The following is a 22,093-nucleotide window of genomic DNA, read 5'->3' as shown; positions in this document are numbered from 1 at the left end:
CTTCATTCTATTCTTACAGGAGCCACCACCTCTCCCCCTATATGCATTCTCCATACAACACCCATTACTGAATTTCTGTAACATTTATCTGATGTTACTCCCTTATTTCAAAATCTCCAATGATTCACCATTAACAGGATTAATAAGATAAAAGCCAAACTCCTTAAATTAATGTTAATCAAGACTTCAGTATTTTTTTCCTTACCCCCATCAAATATACACTTCCCCTTTCTACAAATCCAATCCATCCACCCAAAACCAAACAGAGATCTCCCCAGCACTCTAATCCACATTGACCTTTTCCTTCTCTAAACTCGTACAGCATTTATTGATCCTATGATTCATTTTATGCAAAATTGTTTCATCAATTACCCTTTCCTGCTTCTTGAATGAATCTTTTTTCATATATAGGAAACCTTTAATTCCCATGTCCATTCTTTATCCTTGTTTTGGAAAGAGCATAAAGTTCCATAAATATCTGTCAAAATACATAGTAATTACTATAAAAATTATTCTTTGATTTATCATGGACCAGTTTCAAAATGGTGACTAAAGTTAATCATTCTTCTGCTGTCAAGTAAACTTTAAGAAAGGGTATTTAATATATATTCTTAATTCATATTATAAAGTGTTCCTTTACAACCAGGCTAGTAGCTTCATGGCCTTTATAAAACCTTTCCTTATGCCTACACTATTTTTTAATGAAAAGAAAGAGACCCACTATTTTAAGTGACTCCCCAAGGATTCATTTGGCTCCCCATTCATTTGTTTATTCAACAGATACTCACTGAAAAACTGCTAGATTACCAAGCACTGGAGAAAAAGCAGTGAATAAAACAGATGAAGTACCTAGATTCAAGTAGCTTAGATTCTAGTGAGGAAGAAGTCAGTATAAAATGTGCAATGGTGGTAAAGGCAATAGAGAAAATTAAAGCAGAAAAGGGAACAGAGGGTCAGGGTTGAGGGAGCAAGCAGGCTGCTATTTTATATAGGGTAGTCAGAGAAAGTCTATCGGTGAGATGATTTTTGAGATACTTCAAGCAAAGGCTTGAAGAAAGAGAAGTCATGCAGATATCTGGAGGAACAGTATTACAGACAAAAGAGGGAACAGCAAGCACAGAGGTCCTATAATATGCATTTGCTTTTGAGAATATTTAATTTGCTACAAAAGTTGAATAAATGAGAGTGCCTGGGTGGTGCAGTCAGTTAAGCATTCGATTCTTGTTTTCTCATAATCTCTGGGTCATGGGATTGAGCCCCACATTGAGCTCCAAGTTCAGTGTGAATGAAGTCTGTTTGAGATTCTCTCTCCATCTTCCCCATCCCCACTCATTCATACTCTTTCTAAATAAATAAATAAATATTTAAAAAAAAAAAAGAAGTTGAATAAAATGTGTTAAGATGTATTAAGCATAGAATAGTAAGTAGCAGGTAGCCCAGGTGGCTCAGTGGTTTAGTGCTGCCTTCGGCCCAGGGCCTGATCCTGGAGACCCGGGATCGAGTCCCACATCGGGCTCCCTGCATGGAGCATGATTCTCCCTCTGCCTATGTCTCTGCCTCTCTCTCTGTGTCTCTCATGAATAAATAAACAAAATCTTAAAAAAAAAAAAAAAAAAAAGAATAGTAAGTAGCTTGTGAGACAAAAGCAAAATTCTTAAGACATGTTAAACATATAAATGGAGGTAGTTAATAAGTAAAGCATATGTCCCTAAACAGAGATAGGAATATAAGGACTAAGACACCTAAATTTATGAGGCACTAAACATGCAACAGGCCCTAATAGTCAAGAGGCTCTAAATATAATGAGATACCTGATATTTAAATATCATGAATATTTAAATATTCATGAACAGTAAATAAACCTGAGACATATGAGGCATTCTACACATACATTAGGTCTTAATTAAATTTTCTTACATGGTCTGTCCCCAAGAAACACAAATAAAAGCCATGGTTGCTCACCAAGATAAGTGGAAAGCTACAGCTAAGTCCAAGCATGCTTGCCCCAGTGTCTCTGATAGAGCAAGTATGTCTCACTGGTATTACCAGAGCATTTTCTATCTGATTGAGCCTCTTACTCACCTCAATTCTGGTCCTCTCTCCTGTTAAGGCAGACGCAGACAAACATGAAACCTGTGTACCCCAAGATTCAGGGAATGGAGTCCTTACTTACTTGCGCCCTTTCCTAAGTCTATTAACGTCACCCCATTTTTCCCTCTCCTTCTCATAGTATGTTTTAATTTAATAATCGGTGATGCCTAGGTGGTTCAGTCAGTTAAGCATCCGACTCTTGATTTCGGCTCAGATCATGATCTCACGGTTGTGAGATCAAGCCCCACAACAGATTCTGCACTGGGTGTGGAACCTGCTTAAGATTCTCTCTCCTTCTCCCTCTGCCCCTCCCCCCACCCCCTTGTCTCTCTCTCTCTTTCCCTGTCTCTGTCTCTCTAAATAAATAAATAAATAAATAAATAAATAAATAAATAAATAAAATTGATTTAAGAAACCATGTGTTTGAGCATCTTATTGGCCCTGTGAGCCTTTCTATTCCATTACTTCTGTGATTGGTGGCATGGTGTTACACTTGGGAGACTATCATTTTCCCAAAACAAAGGCCCTCAAGCTGAGTGCTCCTGGCAGGCTGGAAGAACAGTCTGGAAGCCAATGGGGTTGGGACAGAGTAAGAGAGAAAAAGGAGAAAGTAGGGGCACCTGGGTGGCTCAGTTGGTTAAGCATCTGCCTTCGGCCCAGGTCAGGATCCCTAGGATCATCCTAGGATTGACCCCCACATTGAGACCCGCATTGGGCTCCCTGCTCAGTGGGGAGTTTCCTTCTCCTTCCCCTTTCGGCTGCCGCTTCCCTGGCCCCTCCCCCTGCTCATGCTCTCCCTCTCAAATAAAATATTTTTAAAAAGAGAGAGAGAGAAAGGAGAGAGTAGGAGTTCACTAAATATGTAGAGCCTACATCATGTAGAACCTTGTAAGCTATCATAAGAGATTTTGGCTTTTACCCTCAGTAAGACAGGAAGATTTAGTAGGGTTTCAAGCACAAAAGTGATATATATAAAGCTTCACTATATAGAGCACTGTAAAGGGTTGGGAGCAGGTAGGTAAATTTAAAAAGTACTATGATAATTTAAGCAAGAGATGGCAGGGACATGGAACAGAGTGGCAACAGTGGAAGTATGAAAAATTATTTGAATATAGTATATTTTAGGGGTAGAGCCAAAAGAATTAGCTGATGGATAAGAAGTGAAATATGACAAAGGAAAAGATTATTGTCCTGAGGGACTAGTAATTATGGATTGGAAAGACACATGTCATAAAGACTAAAATATGAAAATATAGTCTTAGTCATGACACCATCAAATAAACTATCAAATCCATTTAACAAAGTGTCTACATAAATGGAAATAACTTTCTTTAAAAAAAAATAAAAAACAGTCTGGGATCCCTGGGTGGCGCAGCGGTTTGGCGCCTGCCTTTGGCCCAGGGCGCAATCCCGGAGACCCGGGATCGAATCCCACATCGGGCTCCCGGTGCATGGAGCCTGCTTCTCCCTCTGCCTGTGTCTCTGCCTCTCTCTCTCTCTCTGTGACTATCATAAATAAATTAAAAAAAAAAAAAAACAGTCTAAAACACTGTATCTACTTAAGTACCTGAGTAAAAAATATGAAAATGGAAATTATGTATATGGCACATATGTATGTTTGTCTAAAATACTTACCAAAAAGTAGTATTCTCTGGGCTGGAATATGGAGACTTTTTAATCTCCCTTCTTAATTTCTTATCCTTTCATAAGATTCTATAACACATGTATAATAACAAAAGTTGTAAGAAATGAACAGAATTATACATTTTCTGGATATAATCTATGTTCCTTAGAACAAAAAATTGGTGGGAATCTTGGCTTCATGAGCCTCAGATGAGGCACCTCAATTACATGGAGCCAACAAAGATAAGCACTTGAAAGTCAGGGGAGAAGAAAACCCTACAATCATGGAGACTGCTCTCGAAAAAGGTAATTTAGTCTTGAATTATCAGATATTGGCCTGCACTAAATCATCTATTAAGGAGGTAAGGAAAAGCCACAGAAAATATAGACAGAGTTAAAATGTGTGCACCAAAGAAGACATGAGCCTTGTGCATAGACAGTGTCAGCATAGTGAGGTAGTGAAGAACATGGACCCTGGTGTCAGATTAAATGATCAAACTTGAATCTTGGTTCTGCCACTCGACAGTTCAGTGCACCTAGGCAAGTAATTGAATCTCCCTGTACCTCAGTTTTCTTGTCTCTAAAATAAGGATAAGGATATCTATACCTCCAGTGGTTGTCAAGAGGATTAATTACATGTGCATATTCACCATTAAAAAGGCTTGAATTTAGGGTCCTGGATCAGGAACAGCCTAAGGCAACACACAAAGCAGGAGAGGAAAATAAGGAATGCTGAATCCTTTGATTGCAAAGGCAGCCAGACTCTGTCCTAATTCTACGTCTGATAAAGAGCAAAGCCTCCATAGGAGGGTTCTAGGGGCACTTAGAAGTCATATTATGATTTAATTGTCACCTGCTCTGGACAAAAGGGGAATGAGACAAGATACAGAAATAGCAAACTTGGAGGCATCACTGGAGCCAACAAATAGGAAAATTAATCCGGGCTAGGAAAAGAAGACAGGTCCTATAAAGAGCCTGAGCTGGGTGCCTCTGATTTAATACTAAGGATACAGAAACTCGGAGATAAAGTAATATCTCAAATTATATGACCAGCAAGGATTCCATCTGTGATGTGGAAATACCCTTCATAAAAATTGCAATAACTTCAGCAATAAAAAGTCAAATTTTTTAGTAGGACAAAATTAGGTTAAAATGACTGGTTTGTGAAAAGCAAGGAAACCCATACTTTTCCTTAACAATCACCTATAAATAATTAATTGGCCCTTCTGAAAGGTAGATTTCACATTTCTGACAACTAAAGGTAAAAAGTATTTATTTAATGGAAGTTAAGAGAACTTAAATATATTCTCATGTGACTTCACCCATATTAATTTTTCTAAATCTTACTGGAAAGCAAAGAATAGGGATGAAGAGCATCATTTATCTCTTCTGTATTTATTGCATTTACCATTTGTGCTTCTTGTGTACAATAATGACATAAAGTTCTCTTCCTAATAAGTAACAACACTAACATAGAAACAAAACAGATTTAATGTGATAAAACAAAGTGCTTTTCCTGGTTACAGCAAAAACCCACAGCCCCAGGACTTTATAGCTGTTCTCCACTGTTCACAACTTTCTTTACCCACTAGTTAGGTGTCCAGCCCCCACTTGAAGTGATGAAGAAGCATCCTTTAAATGTTAGGAGAGGGTCTTCAACTGCTGCTACTTTCTTGTAATAGTGGTTTGCTAATAGTGTCAAGTACTATCAGTAGGTACAGAATAGAGAAAGGATAATTTGGAATAACGCCCTGAATACCATCTTATCCCTAAAGGAAAACAAGACAGAAATTTAGTACCAAAGATATATAGTTCTGATGATGCATCAGAAATCAGGATCAGGGGAGCCTGGTGGCTCAGTCAATTAAGTGTCTGCCTTCAGCCTGAGTCCTGGGATGAAGGACCATATCGGGCTCCCTCCTCAGTAAGGAGCCTGCTTCTCCCTCTCCTTCCTGCTCGTGTTCTCTCTCGCTATCTCTGTCTTACTCTCAAATACATAAATAAAATCTTAAAAAAAAAAATCAGAATCAAAAACATTTGCAACAACATGGATGGACCTAGAAAGTTATTAAGCCAAGTGAAATAAGTCAGACTAGAAAGACAAATACCATATGATTTCACTTGTATGTGAAATTTAAAAAACAAAACAAACACATAAATAAACAAACAAAAAGCAGAAACAGACCTATAAATACAGAGAACTGATTGTTGCCAGAGGGGAAGAGGTGGGGTGATGGGCAAAGCGGATGAGGGGAGTGACAGAAACAGGCTTCCAGTTATAGAATGAATAAGTCACAGAAATTAAAGGTATAACATAGGAAATATAGGCAATGGTACTGTAATAGCATTGTATGGTAACAGATGGCAGCTACACTTGTAGTGAGCATAGCATAACGTATAGAGGAGTTGAATCACTACACCTGAAACTGATATAACATTGTTTGGTACTAGAGAAACAAAGATGAATAAGACCAGAGTTTAGCCACAATGGGCTTGCATTTCAAAGAATTCAGCTGTTATTTTAAAATATAATATAAAATGATTAGTACAGCAAGAGGGAATAAAAAACATGGAACCCAAAGGGAACTACTGTCAAAAGGAAATCAGAAAAAGGTCAGAAAGTATAGTGTGAATGGAAAAAACATTGGTAAGGAATAGTTGCAACAGTAGAATGCTATAATTTTCAGAACTAAAAGATCAGAGAATGGGCACCTGGCTGGCTCAGTCGGTTAGGCACCTGCCTTCGGCTTAAGTCATGATCCTGGGGTTCCAGGATCAAGTACCGCATTGGGCTTCCTGCTCAGTGGGGAGCCTGTTTCTCCCTCTCACTCCTCCCCACTGATTGTGCTCTCTCTCTTTCAAATAAATAAATAAAATCTTAAAAAAAAAAACCATCCTTCAAAAAAAAATTATAGAGAATGATATAGGAAAATGAGCTTATCTCAGGGTCAAAAGAAACAAAAATAATAGTAAGTAGAGTGCTAAACAAACAAAATTTTCAAAAGAAATTCTTTGCTCAATTATCCTCCTTTACCCTATTTATAACAACCAACTTCTGAACATTTCTTATACTGAAAAAAAATGCTTCAGATGAAAGTGTAGTATGCCATGGATTAAAGGGCGTTCACAATATAATGTTAGCAACAACACAAAGCCACGTTCCCATGATTCTACAAATACTTGCTGAAACAACTCAAAGAACTTGAAAGTGCATGGGAGGAACATTTGGCAAAGCACCAAATACTGAATCCAAACCAGTGCCCAGAATATTAATCAAAAGCATGTCTTCTTAAGGAATGTTTAAAGTCTTTTCTATTCCTAAATTCTTAAATATTTTTCAAGGAAAGGTATTTTGTAGACACTCACTCTTGGAAATGAGGTTTCAGAATTAATAATAAATGAACATTTATATTATATGTAACATAAAAGAACTATACAAATAAATGAAAGCCAGACTTTTACCAAAATGTCTTGAACTACTGATTCAATATACTTCTTTCCCAAACTAGTTATGAGTTGTAAATATGCAACTATGCAAATATGCAGAGAAACAGACTAAGTATATTTGACTCGTTCATTCCTACTATTACTCTATAAACAGAAAATTATATATATAGATATATAGATAAAACAAAATCAAACAAAACTAGTAGCCCACAAAAACTTTATTTAGACATTCTGAATAATTGGCATAAGGAATAAACTGATTCTAGAAAAAAAGGTGACTATACCTTTTAGGAGATTTTGTACACTTAGGAAAAGACATTAAAGGTATTTTATTTTATGTAACACAAAAGGATCTCTATTAGACCTATGTTGGAATGCTAGAAATCTTCCTGGACTATCAAAACTACTTGAGAAGAAAAGAAATGGGTCACTTTCTTTCCATAAAGAAAGGCAAGGAAAAGTTATAATGGTAGTTTAAAGGTTCATTAGATTTAGAAACTTTTTTTAGCCTCTAAAGGTTTTGACATATTTCTAAAATAAAAGGAAATCCTTTTACCTCAATTGAAAATTTAGTTCTGCCCTGGTAATATATATTACTGGAAAAAAGTGCACATATGACCTAAAAACTATAAAATACCCCACAATAATACTTCACCAAAAATATGTATACTACTATCTCATGGTTGTTATGCTTATTCATGAGGCACTATTCTGACAGCTGCTCATGAAAACTGGCACTACATACATGCTCATGATTCAAGAATGTGTGCCATTGTCATTTAAAAATCAAGAGCCCAATAATGAATCTTTCCCATTTTAAGGCAAGAAAACACAACAAATATCTTCAAACATTCCCTCTTGACACAAAGGCCTAAAGGTCATTCACTTATCCATTCATTCATTCATTCATTCATCAAACACTTAAACACCTAGATACTCTGTGCAACTGAGTAAGCTAGGCAATTAGAACACAAAGATATTTTTATAACACGCAATCCATGCCCCTACCCAACTCAGTGTAGAGTTTGTAAGATAAAATATATCTACTGTCAAAAAAAAATATATATATATATCTACTGTCTAAAAATATGCTAAAATTTAAGCAGTATGCTAGCCCTTCTAATTGGAAAACCTTAACAATGTCTGATGATGTATATGTATATATAGTAAGAGTAGACGCACACACCTTTTTTAAAATTTTCAATTTTAGATGGATTATATGGTGTGATTATGAAAAGAGCACTGGTCTAAGAGTTGACTTACATTCTAGTCAAGCTCACTGATTAGCTACATAACCTAGGACAGGTCACCTAACTTCCATTAGCCTGTTTCCCAATACATAAAATGAAGATAATTATACCTGTTTTACCTACTTCACAGGGTTGTTATGAAGATAAAATGGCAAAAGACATAAGATTGCTTATTAAATTGTAGAACTCTATACAAATGTACAATGCTATAACCTAAACAGTATTATTTTAACTTCCAAAGCTATTAAATAGCTAAAATACTTTCAGGTTAAGTTTTTAAAACAATCTCAGCCTACCAGCATAGTCTCTTTTAAGACTAGCGTCGAAGATTTAATGAAAAACAAGTTAATGTCAGGTGCCTGGGTGGCTCAGTCAGTTAAGCGTCTGCCTTCAGCTCAGGTCCAGGGATGGAGCCCCATGTCAGGCTCCCTGCTCAGCGAGGGGTCTGCTTTTCCCTGTCCTTCTGCACCCCCCATCCCAGTTCACGTTCTCTCTGTCTTGTTCACTCTCTCTCTCTCTAATAAATAGATAAAATCTTAAAAAAAAAAAAGGTAATGTTGAATTAACATTAATGGCAATTGAGTAATGTTGAAGAATGGACAGCTGGCCAAAGTTTCTGAAAGGACCAGATACATCCTAATCATCTAGGAGCTTGTTAAACATGCTGACTTGTAGATCTGAATTTCTAGAGGGCTAAGGTTGGGAATACACAAATTTATCAAGCACCCAGGAGATTCTTACAATAAAATGTAAGAGCCACTTAACTATAGTGAAAGATTACCTTATCCTGACCTTACTAGCAAATAAGATTTTTAAAAAACAGTGTCTTAGAAAATAAAACATCACAAAGAATAATTACTGTATTTCTGTCTCCTTTAAAAATACTTTTTTAGGGACACCTCGGTGGTTCAGTTGGTTAAACATCTGCCTTTGACTCAGGTTATGATTCCAAGGTCCTGAGATGGAGCCCCGTATCACACTCCCTGCTCAGCAGGAAGTGTGCCCCTTCCTTTGCCTCTGCCACTCCCCCTACTCGCGCTCTCACTCTCTGTCTCTCCCTTTCATTCTCTCCCAAATAAATAAATAAAATCTTTTTAAAAAAATTTTTAAGTAAAATTTTTTTAATTAAGAAAGGATAACACATTCTAGGTATTAGTTTCACTAACCTGTGTTGTGCTAAAAATCTGAGTTGTTACTTTTTTTCATAACTAAAAAACATATCCAAAAGCAGTTGGGAAATATGCAATAAGCATTTGGGGTCATTAATATAAAAATTCTCCTTTCCCTTGAGATAGCAGAATTTAGCATAAATCCTATCTAATCCTTGCAATGTAATATCACCATCATGTTTCATGATATAGGTAACAATACAAAATTATGAGGCCAATAGTATGCAGTATATTTTCTATAATTTCAATAATAAATAAGACTTCTTACATGTTCCTAAACAGAATTTTCTGTAAATCTAGTATAAAGAAAATAGTGGAATTTTAAGAGTTCTTGGCAAATTAAATATAAAATTAAGCAATGCCTACATCCTATTTCAACAATACCTAAGTATTCACAATATCATACATTCCCTACTGAGAAGACACAAATTTCAAATGCAGTGCTAAACAAATTCTGCCTATGTAAATTAAATCCTCATGAGGTCTTTTTTCTTAATAAAAAAAAAAAATGTAGTGGATGCCATTAAAACATATAATGGAGAATTTAAAGCTATTTATGTGATAAAATTGTAGTTAGGAATTTACTTTTTAAATTGTCTTTAATATTAAATACTATTTTTAAAAAGTAAAAGATTAGAAAAATATACAGTTGTCCAAAAAACTTACCAAAGTAAGTTTACCAAAGTAAGCGCAACAATTTTAATGATGTCTATGTAAAAATATATATTTATTTGTGTAAAAAAATGGAGGATCTTATGTAAAATGGTTGCCATCTAATAAACCTGAAATACAGAAAAAATTTAAATAGTAATAGTCAAATAAAGCACTGTTGAAAAGCTTCACACAGTTCTTTAAATATTCCTTACATTAACATTTAAGAAACAGAAACCTACACACACTTTTTCTTACAGCTGCTTAATAAAAGTGTATATAAAGTTCCAAAACAAACTACTAAGAAAAGCCCCACATTATTGTCGCATGTTTCTTACTAACAGACGTTTCTCTGTTTGAAACAGAAGGCTCCCTGTTCACTGAAATGACTGAAAACACGGAGTTGGTCATTCTTAACTAGGTCCTAAGAAAAAAATATGCAATCAGAAAAACAATAAATTCACTCAGTGGTGGACAAAATAGTAACAGGACAGTTGCAAACCCGTCATTATATCAAATATGTCATTAATTAACACTTTATTTTGTCTACCAAAAGTTTCCCCTTTAGTTCATATGTAAAGCATATTTACCTAGGTCCTCCCTGGCCACCACTCTTCATGTCCAAGTCAAAGAAAACTTAATACTCAAAAACACTTTCTGTAAATTCTAACAGAAAATTTGGAGTTACAGAAAATAGTCTGTAAAAAATATAATAATAACACTATTACTTCACTCCCTAATAGCAGCTCCACCCTCAAAAAAGCCTACAAATTAATATTCCTAAGTTTCAACAAATTTCCAAGCAATGTATTTGGTACATAAAACGAAAATGAAGATAGTTCAAGGTCATTACAATGTGACTATACTTTATTTAAGGATGACCGTAAAGCTGCGGTATCATTAGAAGAAAGTGAACGAATCCATATCTCTATCCAATCAACTACACAAGAAGTAGAACCCACAGCAAGGAATTCAAAGACTCTGTACTGAACCCAAGAGATGCTAAATGATTATCCTTTTGGCATCTATACACACTTAATGCCCAGTCAATGCTCACCTCCAAGTAAAACCACCCATGTTGCCCCCAAGTACTTGCTCCCTTCTTTGAAGAACAAGGCCTGTTGTCTAAGTGATACATCTGAAACTTATCATTTGCTTAAGTAAAGCATATATTACTGTATATGCTTTAAGGTGTGTATCACTTAACTAAGAAGGTAAACTTTGAGCTTTTCAAGGGAAAAGGCTGCTTTATTCCTTTCTGGCTTCACCATGTTAATTCACCTTTTATTCCTTCTCAGAGATGTTGAATTCCCTACCTCAGTTTTCTCTCTTGCCTCCACAATTCACACTTTAAATTTATGATCACAATCTTCAAATGAGCCCTAAAGCACTACCAAAAAGCTGATCCATATCCCTTATTAGTTCAATCAACCACTCTCCAAAATAACAATTTCACTCCTTTACTCCATTTCCAGCCTCACCCTCGGCGAATCCTTTTGTTTCTTATCTCAATTAGAAAATACAAGGTATGAAAACAAAAAAAAAAAAGAAAATACAAGCTATGTCAATAAAACGTAAGTATCCTTCCATTCCCAAATCTATTCATACTTTGCTTTCAATACTGTTAAAATGAATGTACATTCCTGTTCCTATCAAAGGTCAATCTCTCCACTTTTAGGTTGCATTTCATCACTTCTCACCTACAGGAGACTCCCTTCTCCATAGGGATGAGTTCTGAGATGCCCAGTGGGTACCTGAAACCATGAATAGTACTGAACCCTATGTGTACAATGTTTTTTCCTGTACATACATACCTATAATAAAGTTTAATTTATCAATTAAGCACAATAAGTGATTTACATGGATAATAATGAAACAGAACAATTATAACAATATACTTTAGAGGTGCCTGGCTCGTTCAGTTGGCAGAACATGAAACTCTTAATCTTGGGGTTGTGAGTTCAAGCCCCACATTAGGTGTGGAGATTACTTAAAATAAAATCTTAAAACAAAAATAACAGATTTTAATAAAGATAGATGAATGTAGTGTCTCTCAAAACACCTTACTGTCTCACCCTTCTTGTGATGTGAGATGATAAAATGCCAACATGATATGATGAAGTGCAGTGAATAATGTAGGCATTGTGACATAATGTTAGGCTACTACTGACCTTCTGACAATACGTCAGAAAGATCATCTGCTTCTGGATGACAGTTGACCACAGGTAACTGAAACCTGAATTCTTCTTTCCATATTAGATTATTCTAAGGACACAAACATTTGATAATTGCATTCCTCCTTTATGCCTCAGATTCCTCGTTTTTTACAATGGGGGTAAAAATAGTAGGTATTTTATAGAGTTGCCGTGAAAATTACTGTAATTATAATTATTATCATGTCTTAAATCTATCACTTAAGCTCATGTCCCCCTTGGGCTACATTTTTTAAATCCCCTTTATAGCAATCTCGAAACAGAGTCCTATCCTTGCTGTCTCTAACTCCTTATTCCCACCTGAACCTCCTCCATCCAGGTGTTTGTTATCATCAATCCCTAAAAACTCATTTGACAAATGCACAAATGACTACCATGTAACCAAATCTAATAGTCTATTCTCAGTCCTCAAATAATAGTCAACACATATTGAGCACTTACTATGCTCTCAGACATACTCATTTAATCCTCACAATAACTCTGTGGGATAGATATTATAATCATCTCATTTTAAAGAGAAAATTGAGACATCAAGAAGTTAAGTAACTTACTCTAGGTCACACAGCTTACTCAATCTCTCAGCAAGTTCTAGAGAAAACTCCACAATTTAGCTCTATTCTACCAATTATTTTAATAAGCATTCCCCACTCAATTCCTTCACAAGCAACAAGGTGGTCTCTACTATAGTTTTCACAGTGATTCTCAATCTTTCCTAGCTGATGTTGCATTACAAAAAACGAACATCTTCTTCTACTGGTCTTTAACCTATTATATATGGCATTAAATCAGTAATGTCAAGACATATGAATGGGACTAATAATCAAGAGAATAAAACAGATAATAAAGACAAATCCACAGATGATCAAAAAGTTATAGTTAGCTAATGATTATTTTAGGATAATTATCATATCTGTATTTTAAAAAAGAGAAGATGCACAAAATGGATGAAAAAAGAGAATTTGAATCTAGAAAAATGGATTGGGGCACCTGTGTGACTCAGTCAGTTAAGCATCTGCCTTCAGCTCAAGTCATGATCCCAGGACCCTGATCGCTGCTCAGCAGGGAGCCTGCTTCTCCCTCTCCTTCTGCCTCTCCCCTCCACTTGTGCTCTCTCTCTCTCAAACAAATAAAATCTTTAAAAAATTTGTAAAGAAAACTGGATACTCTGGCACTAAAAAAATATAATGTATGAAATCAAGAACTAATTGAATAAGTTTCATAACAGCTTATACAAAGAAGACATATTTGACTAAATCAAAACAGATCAATAGAAAATATTCAATCTGCAGCACAGAAAGAAAAAAAGAATGAAAAAGGAACAGAACAGAAGGGAGATGTTGGACATTCTCAACATATAACATACATATAATTGGAGCCCCAGAAGGAGCAGAGCAAGAAAATGAGACGGAAGTAATACTGGAAAACATACTGGCCAAGAAATTTCCAAAGCTTCTGGAAGACATAAGCTTAGAGATTTAAGTAACTCAATGAATCCTAAGCAATAAAGTATAAAGTACAGTTTATGGCAAGAAATATTACTAAAGCTCAAAGAATATTTCATAATGATTACTGGATTGTGATAGAATAATGCCAATCCCAAAATGTCCATGTCCTTCTAATCCCTGGAATCCCTGGAACCTGTGAAAATGTGACCTTATATGGCAAAAGGAACTTTGCAGATGTGACTAAATTAAGGATCTTGAGACGGCAGATTATCGGTCATTGATTATCCAGCATTATCAGGTATCAAGTATCCTGCATTATGATCTAATTGCAAGAATCCTTATGAGAGAAAAGACAATGTGAAGATGTAAACAGAGATTAAAGATGCTACTCTGCTGGCTCTGAAGACAGAGAAAGGGCTATGAACCCAGAAATAAAAGAACCATAGTAATAGAACCTAGAAAAGGGAAGAAAAGGGATTCTCCCCTAGAGCCTTTGGAGTACCTTGTTTTTTGGCCTAGTGAAGCCTATTTTGGACTTTAGCCTTTAGAATAGTAAGTTGATAAATTTGTGTTGTTTTCAGCTACTAAGTTTGTGGCAATTTGCTATGGCAATACCTCAGAAGGTATTGTTCTAATATTTTGTATTAGAAAACTAATACAAGGATCAATAAAACAAGAAAATATAACAATCTTAATGTCTATAAAAAGCAAAAATTGATATAACAATAACAAAAGGAAAACCAAGAAATTCATTATCAGAATTGGAGAATATTAACTCACATGTCTTAGTAACCAACAGATTTTTTTCAAAAATCAGTAGAGATATGGAAGATTTAAGCATTACCACAGGCTATCTTGACTTAGTTGATATTTATAAAAAAAAACTAAATGCAACCATTGCAGAATGCATTTTCCTTAAATGCACATGAACATTTAGTGAAACAGACTATATATGCTAAGCCAAAGACCAAGTCTCTACAAATTTCAGAAAATTGAAGTCATACTAAATATATTCTCTGACCACAGTGGATTTAAACTAGGAATAAATAATGCAAATAACTTTAAAAACCTAATTATTGGAAAATTAAACAAATTAAAGAGCTGTCCACTCTCCCCACAAAATTCTCATGCCTTAGACATCTGGGGGGACAGTAAAAGACAGAATGTTTCTCCCTACTCTGAAATGCCATTGCCCTCATTTATACTTATCTTTGTCTTTGACATTGCTGCCACCAATTCCTGCCTCTTTTCAAGGTGAAGCTTAAACCTTGCCTTTGCCATGAAGGAATCCCTAAAGATCTCAACTTCCCCCCCACTTTTAGACCATATATTGTCCATGTCTATTTTAGCTCCCAATCACATCTTGTCTTGAAATATTGTTTAAATATTTCAAGTGTGTAAATACTAATTCTTCAATAAGAATGTCAACTATTTCATTTATACCACAGTCCGGCAACATGACCAGCAACAGGGGAGCTCATAGAAGTGTAGAGTTTCAGGCCCCACTTCAAACTCTGTAAATTAAAATCTATATTTTAACATGATCCTCAAATTACTAGAGTGCATACTGAAGTCTGAAATGCTTTATTTTACAGTGATTCTTTTTAGTCCACCACAACAGTTGTACATAGAAGCAATTAAATAAATATTCAAACTAATCTAAAAATATATGCATCCTGCTATATTTTTAATATCCAAAAAGCATACAATAAATTTAAGGTAGGGGGGCAGCCCGGGTGGCTCAGTGGTTTAGCACCACCTTCAACCCAGGGCGTGATCCTGGAGACCCGAGATCGAGTCTCATGTCAGGCTCCCTGCGTGGAGCCTGCTTCTCCCTCTGCCTGTGTTTCTGCTTCTCTCTCTCTCGATCTCTCTCTCTCTCTCTTTCTCTGTGTCTCTCATGAATGAATGAATGAATGAATGAATGAATAAATAAAAATTAAAAAATAAACTTAAGGTCAGGGAAAAAATATTTCAGGAAGGAAAACGATTAATGGTATGTTGGTAGATACGGCTAAAATCTAAGCATAATGCAACAGAAAATGCTCATAAAAATCAAGGTTTATGTGTCTCCTGCCTATTGTCTAAAAATTCTGCGGAAGATATTTCACTGTTTGACTAGTCACTAAGAATAATAACCCATGATGAAAAAGAAAATCATGATGAAAAGAAAGAGAAAACTTATTCAACCATCAATTGGATGAAAAAAAACTTTTTGAAAATTAATCAAAGATATATCTATTATAACTAGTGCATCTGCCATATTAGAGCAGTAACTCAGATACCACTTTACAAATACTCCTGGGTGGCTCAGTTGGTTACATGTCTGTCTCGATTTCAGTTCGGGTCACGATCTCAGTCTCTGGAGACTGAGCCCCACTTAGGCTCTGCACTTAGCGGGGAGTCTGTTTGGGATTCTCCCTTTTCCTCTGCTGCTCCTCCCACTCCATGTTCTTGTGTCCTCTCTCTCTCTCAGATAAATAAATAAATCCTTCAAAAAAAAAAAATGCTACCTTAGGGGTGCCTGGGTGGCTCAGTTGGTAGAGCATGCAACTCTTGATCATGGGGCTGTGTATTTAAGCTCCACATTAGGCATAAAGATTACTTAAAAATAAAATATTTAAAAAATAAAATAAAATAAAATAAAATGCTACCTTACAACTATTCGTAGATTTAATAAGTGTCATATAATTGACCAGAGTGCTGAAAATGCCCATAAATTTACAAAATGAGGAAATTTTGGGAAGTGCCAAAAAGAATAAACAAAATGTTATTATCCTGAACATATAGTATCCAAAAATCTACATTTCTCGTTTAAATGGATAAACTGCAAGTCCAGTTTCTTACTCCCATTTGAAAACAGTCAGGGACACCTGGATGGCTCAGCGACTGAGCATCTGCCTTCGGCTCAGGGCATGACCCTGGGTTCTGGGGATAGAGTCCTGCATCGGACTCTCTGCAAGGAACCTACTTTCTCTCTCTGCCTATTTCTGTGTCTCTCTCTCTCTCTGTCTCTCATGAATAAATGATTAAAATCTTAAAAAAAAAAAAGAAAGAAAACAGTCAATTCTTCCCTCTTGCTCCTACCTGCTCAATACTATTCACATAAATAAAACATCACCATCTAATCTTTGGGTCCTTTTGACCACACAGAATGCAAAAAGAGGCTCCTCAGGGACAAGAAGAAAGTATGGTCCAGATAGATGCCTACTACCACTTCTTATCCTTAGAGAATAAAATCAGTTCTAACAGATAACAATTTTGAAGTCCTACAAAGAATACTAATTCAAATTACTTCAAAACCAATCGTGAGGAGCACTGTGTGGCTCATTCAGTTAATTGTCTGCCTTGGGGTCAGGTCATGATCTCTGAGTCCTGGGATTGAGCCCCACATCAGGCTCCCTGCTCAGCAAGGAGACCATTTCTCCCTCTGCCCCCACCCTGCTTGTGTGTTCTCTCTTGCTTTATCTCAAATAAATAAATAAAATCTTTTTAAGAATTTTAAGTTTTTTTAAAAAAACTAATCATGAAATAGAAATGAACAAAATCAGGATCCCTGGGTGGCGCAGCGGTTTGGCGCCTGCCTTTGGCCCAGGGCGTGATCCTGGAGACCCAGGACCAAATCCCACATCAGGCTCCCGGTGCATGGAACCTGCTTCTCCCTCTGCCTATGTCTCTGCCTCTCTCTCTCTCTCTCTCTCTGTGACTATCATAAATAAACAAAAAATTTAAAAAAAAAATGAACAAAATCATATACATAACATAGGATATAAAAATATATTCAAGCCATGTCCTTTTTTTTGCCATAATGATAAAAAGACCATTAAATGTAATACATGGAATTAAAGCTATTAAAATACATATATCTCATAAGCCACGCCTGGGTGGCTCAGCTGTTGAGCGCCTGCCTTCAGCTCAGGGCGTGATCCTGAAGTCTCAGGATGGAGTCCCACATAGGGCTTCCTGCATGGATCCTGCTTCTCCCTCTGCCTGTGTCTCTGCCTCGCTCTCTCTGTATCTCTCATGAATAAATAAATTAAATCTTTAATAAATAAATAAATATCTCCTAAAAGGATTTCCTATAGGAAGATGTAATATTTGACAATCCTGATGAATAATATCAACAAAATGCCATAAAACAAACACAATAAACCTATTTGGGTTTTTGGGGGGTTTTTTTGTTTTTTTTTGGGGGGGAGGTTCTGGTTTTTAATTTTATTTATTTATTCATGAGAGACACACAGAGAGGCAGAGACACAGGCAGAGGGAGAAGCAGGCTCCATGAAGGGAGCCTGACGTGGGACTCGATCCTGGGTCTCCAGGATCACACCCTGGGTGGAAGGTGGTGCTAAACCACTGAGCCACCTGGGCTGCCCAAACCTATTTGTTGAAGCTAAAAAAAGTATTAGACCAACACCCACAAAATGGGTATAAACATACTATATGTTTTGATTTCACAAAGGTTTTTTTTTAATTTTTTTTTTTTTTTATTTATGATAGTCACAGAGAGAGAGAGAGAGAGAGGCAGAGACACAGGCAGAGGGAGAAGCAGGCTCCATGCACCGGGAGCCTGACGTGGGACTCGATCCCGGGTCTCCAGGATCGCGCCCTGGGCCAAAGGCAGGCGCCAAACCGCTGCGCCACCCAGGGATCCCATCACAAAGGTTTTAATTAAACCTCTACTCTATAAGAACCTTAACACTAACATATATTAACATATATATATATATGTTAGTGTACATGTATCGACGTGTGTGTGTGTGTATAACTCAAAGACTAAAATGTAGAATATTAACATTTTGTACCATCTTAAATAAAACCTTGGCATTGCTTTTAGAACCTAGTTTGGATAGCTCAACTTCCTTTTTTAAAAAGCATGGATATTTGACTTGACATTTTCTTTTTCCTTACATCTTAACAGGAACATTCTAAATCACCTATACACTTAAAATGTTTCACTTAAAAATTTAAGTATAGTTATTCTTCCTGTTGCTAGGGACACTAATATAAAGATTATGCTTCACCAAATTGTCCTTTTTATTCTCTTTTCCCCCACAGTTTATTCGATTACCAAAGTACAGTTGTGCAGAAAGCAGACCAAAAATGATCACTGTGAGACTATTAACTGCTATTACATCACTATCTCTAATACTTTATTGTTAAAAGATCCAGCTGACATTTGGTCGACAATTATGTACTGGAAACATAGAAAATTATTTTTTTTAATTAGAAAGCTTTTTAATATCTATTAAAGAATTCTACACAGGCTAGGTAAATGTCTGGTCCAGTTGAACATAGAACCTAGGGACCAAATAGATCCACAGGGTATTGACAATCAGGAAGTGACAGCAGCACCATGAAATAGGAAGAAATCCATGAAAAAGGCAGGTGGGCTTAAGTAGGCCTAGCAGCAGGCAAAGAACGTTAGGGGAATGAGGTCAAGCAGCAGATAGAAATCTAAACAGATACACTCAGCATCAGGGAAAATATGCTGACAGGTATCAGAGATTCAATCACAAAGATCTATTTATTACAAAAAATAGAGGGGCAAAAAAAACAAACAAAAAAAAATAGAGGGGCACCTGCGTGGTTCAGTCAGTTAAGCATCTGCCTTGGGTGCAAGTCATGATCCCAGAGTCCTGGGAATGAGCCCCAAGTTGTGCTTCTTGCTCAGCAGGAGTCTGCTTCTCCCTCTGCCTTTCCCTCCCACCCTACTCGTGCTCTCTCTCTCTTTCTCTCAAATAAATAAATAAAATCTTAAAAAAGAATAGAGTCAATCAACAAATACTTATTGAAGGTCTCTTCTGAACTAATCACTGTTCTAGATACTGGTGATCTGGTTATGAATAAAATAAAGAAGACTGCTTACTATATACAAGGGTCTATGCTAAACATCTGTGAATACAAGCGTTGTTTCTGTTGTTGATGTTAGTTCAAGGGAAAGTTCAATGATGATCTCAGCAGTAAACAAAGGCAGTAACTAAGACACATGGAGCAAAAGGACAGAGTACAAATTATTGAAAGAGTGATACACACCAGGGCCAAAAGTTTAATTCCTGGAATCAAGCTATGGAAGTTCTAGTAATAAAGGGTTTAATTCATTCAGCAAAAAAAAAAAAGTTTATGCCTATATTGAGTATGAGAAATGAAAACATAAAAAAGACAAGATAAAACTGAACTGCTAGCCACTGGAGCTTCTGAATGGCCCAGTATTTAAGAATAGGATCTGTCCTAGCATCCAGGAAAATGATAAACCTGAAAGTGTTAAGTAGCCAAACTTCAAAAGATAAGATATATAGGGACAAGAAGACAAAGAGACCTATACAGATGTGTGCAAAGCAATGGCTTAGGAAAGAACAACTGATAGTGATGAAATAGATTTGAAAGGGATATAAGATAAGGCAGAGAGCATAATAAAAAGAGCATGTGATTGGAAATCAGAAGACATGGTTCTAGTCCCTCCTGTTTTACTTATTATTCTCTGATACTTTTAGACAATGTCTTGTCATCTTTAAAATAGAAATAACAACAGGCTGACCAGAAGGCTCAAGTAAGAAAACATAAGGATTCACTCTCTAATCTGCAAGGAACCATACAAATGTTACTTATTACCATGATTAGTGAAGAGATTACAGCAAAGTAAATTAAAGAGTAAAGACCAAAACTAGAGTAAAGGTAATGTGAATTGCTAGGGGCAGGGGGAGGAGAAAAGTGCAAAATGAGACATTAATGAGAAAGACAAGGATTTGACAACAAGCAAGGATAAATGAAAAGGAATGAATTTTAAAAACCTAAGCACCAGAAGATATACTGTTAAGAGGAAAAGTGATGAAAAATTATTAAAGCAATAAATCGTGAAAAAAAGTTAAACATGAATATAGTATTTAACAATACTAAAACCATGTAGGGGTGCCTGGGATGGCTCAGTAGGTTAAGCATCCAACTCTTAATCTCAGCTCAGGTCTTGATCTCAAGATTGTGAGTTCCAGACCTGCATGGTCTACTAAGAAAAAAAAAGGAAAGGAAAGAAAAAGGAACTAGAAGGTATTATGCTAAGTGAAATAAGTTAGCCAGAGAAAGACAAATACCATATGATTTCACTCATATGTAGAATTTAAGAAACAAAACAGATGAATATAGGGGAAGGGAAGGAAAAATAAAATAAGGTGAAAATTTAGACGGAAGCAAACCATAAGAGACACTGAATTCTAGGAAACAAACTGAGGATTGCTGGAGGGGAGGGTTGCTGGGATGGGGTAACTAGGTGATTGGCATTAAGGAAGGCACTTGATGTAATGAGCACTGGGTGTTATATGCAATTGATAAATCACTACATTCTACCTCTGAAACTAATAAAAAAATAATTTAAAAAATACTAAACCCATGTAAAGATGGCATAAAATTTTCAAGTGGATACAATTTTGCTGAGTCATGATTATGCTTGTTAATACTGGCAATCATAGCTTTACAGATCTTACTAAAATGTCCTCCATTTATATTTTGTGGGTTTTTGGGGTTTTTTTTCCATTTATATTTTGAAGCAAAGAATAAAAAATGTACCAGCTAGCTATTTTTTAACTTGTAAGGGAGAAAAAGCTATGAAATTCCTTTGTATTACATTGCAAATGTAGTGGACAAGTAAAAGACATTGCTTCCTTGTTAACCTGCTGAGTTCTGTAAAGGTCACAGCCAACAAAACAGTCTTTAAGCATCCTAGATTTGATGGTCAGAACATCTTGGAAGGAAGATTTGTTTTCTGGAATGGTGATACTGGTCTATATCATCAATTAAAACACAACTGTAATCATCCAGGCATTAAATAACTTAAAACCTGAACTAAGCAATGGCAAAGGAAATGAGAAAAAATGGGGTAGATAAAAACGACAGTAACAACAACATATCTATATATGAATATGAAATGATAAGGAATCTAACCATCTCAGTCATACAAGCGGGAATCCAATTTAGCCCCTCTTCTGAACAACATCTTATTTTATCATTTAAATGAACAAAGGGTAGCCATAGACAGAACAACAACCACAAGACATCGGTTTTGTAAGGTCTCATCTTTATCTGGACAAAGAGGCTTCATAATTTTTGAGGCCTACCTGCTTAGTAATTCAGTAGTAATAATCCACATACATGAAGTAACATGTTGTGTGATGAAAAACATTGTTGATCAGTTTCCTCTAAAAATGAAAATG

General features: G+C 36.0%; 1 protein-coding gene across 5 annotated transcripts in view; it reads right to left on the bottom strand.

Moving 5' to 3' along the window:
* Positions 1-22,093, bottom strand: part of KIF21A (kinesin family member 21A) — a 147,857-nt gene that overhangs the window by 100,449 nt on the left and 25,315 nt on the right. Inside the window, exon 1 of one of the 5 annotated variants that reach the window (XM_025455591.3) lies at positions 21,998-22,077. The exons of the other annotated variants lie outside the window; for them this stretch is intronic. Within the exon in view, the coding sequence (XP_025311376.1) occupies positions 21,998-22,062 (65 nt within the window). The 5' untranslated portion in view covers positions 22,063-22,077. Of the gene's footprint in view, positions 1-21,997; positions 22,078-22,093 lie in introns of those variants that run through there. 5 annotated transcript variants of the gene reach the window in all.

The sequence above is a fragment of the Canis lupus genome, chromosome 27 (genome assembly GCF_003254725.2).
Source record: "Canis lupus dingo isolate Sandy chromosome 27, ASM325472v2, whole genome shotgun sequence".
In the NCBI taxonomy this organism is placed as follows: domain Eukaryota; kingdom Metazoa; phylum Chordata; class Mammalia; order Carnivora; family Canidae; genus Canis; species Canis lupus.
Note: the sequence above shows the minus strand (reverse complement) of the source record. Positions and strands in the feature narration are given on the sequence as shown.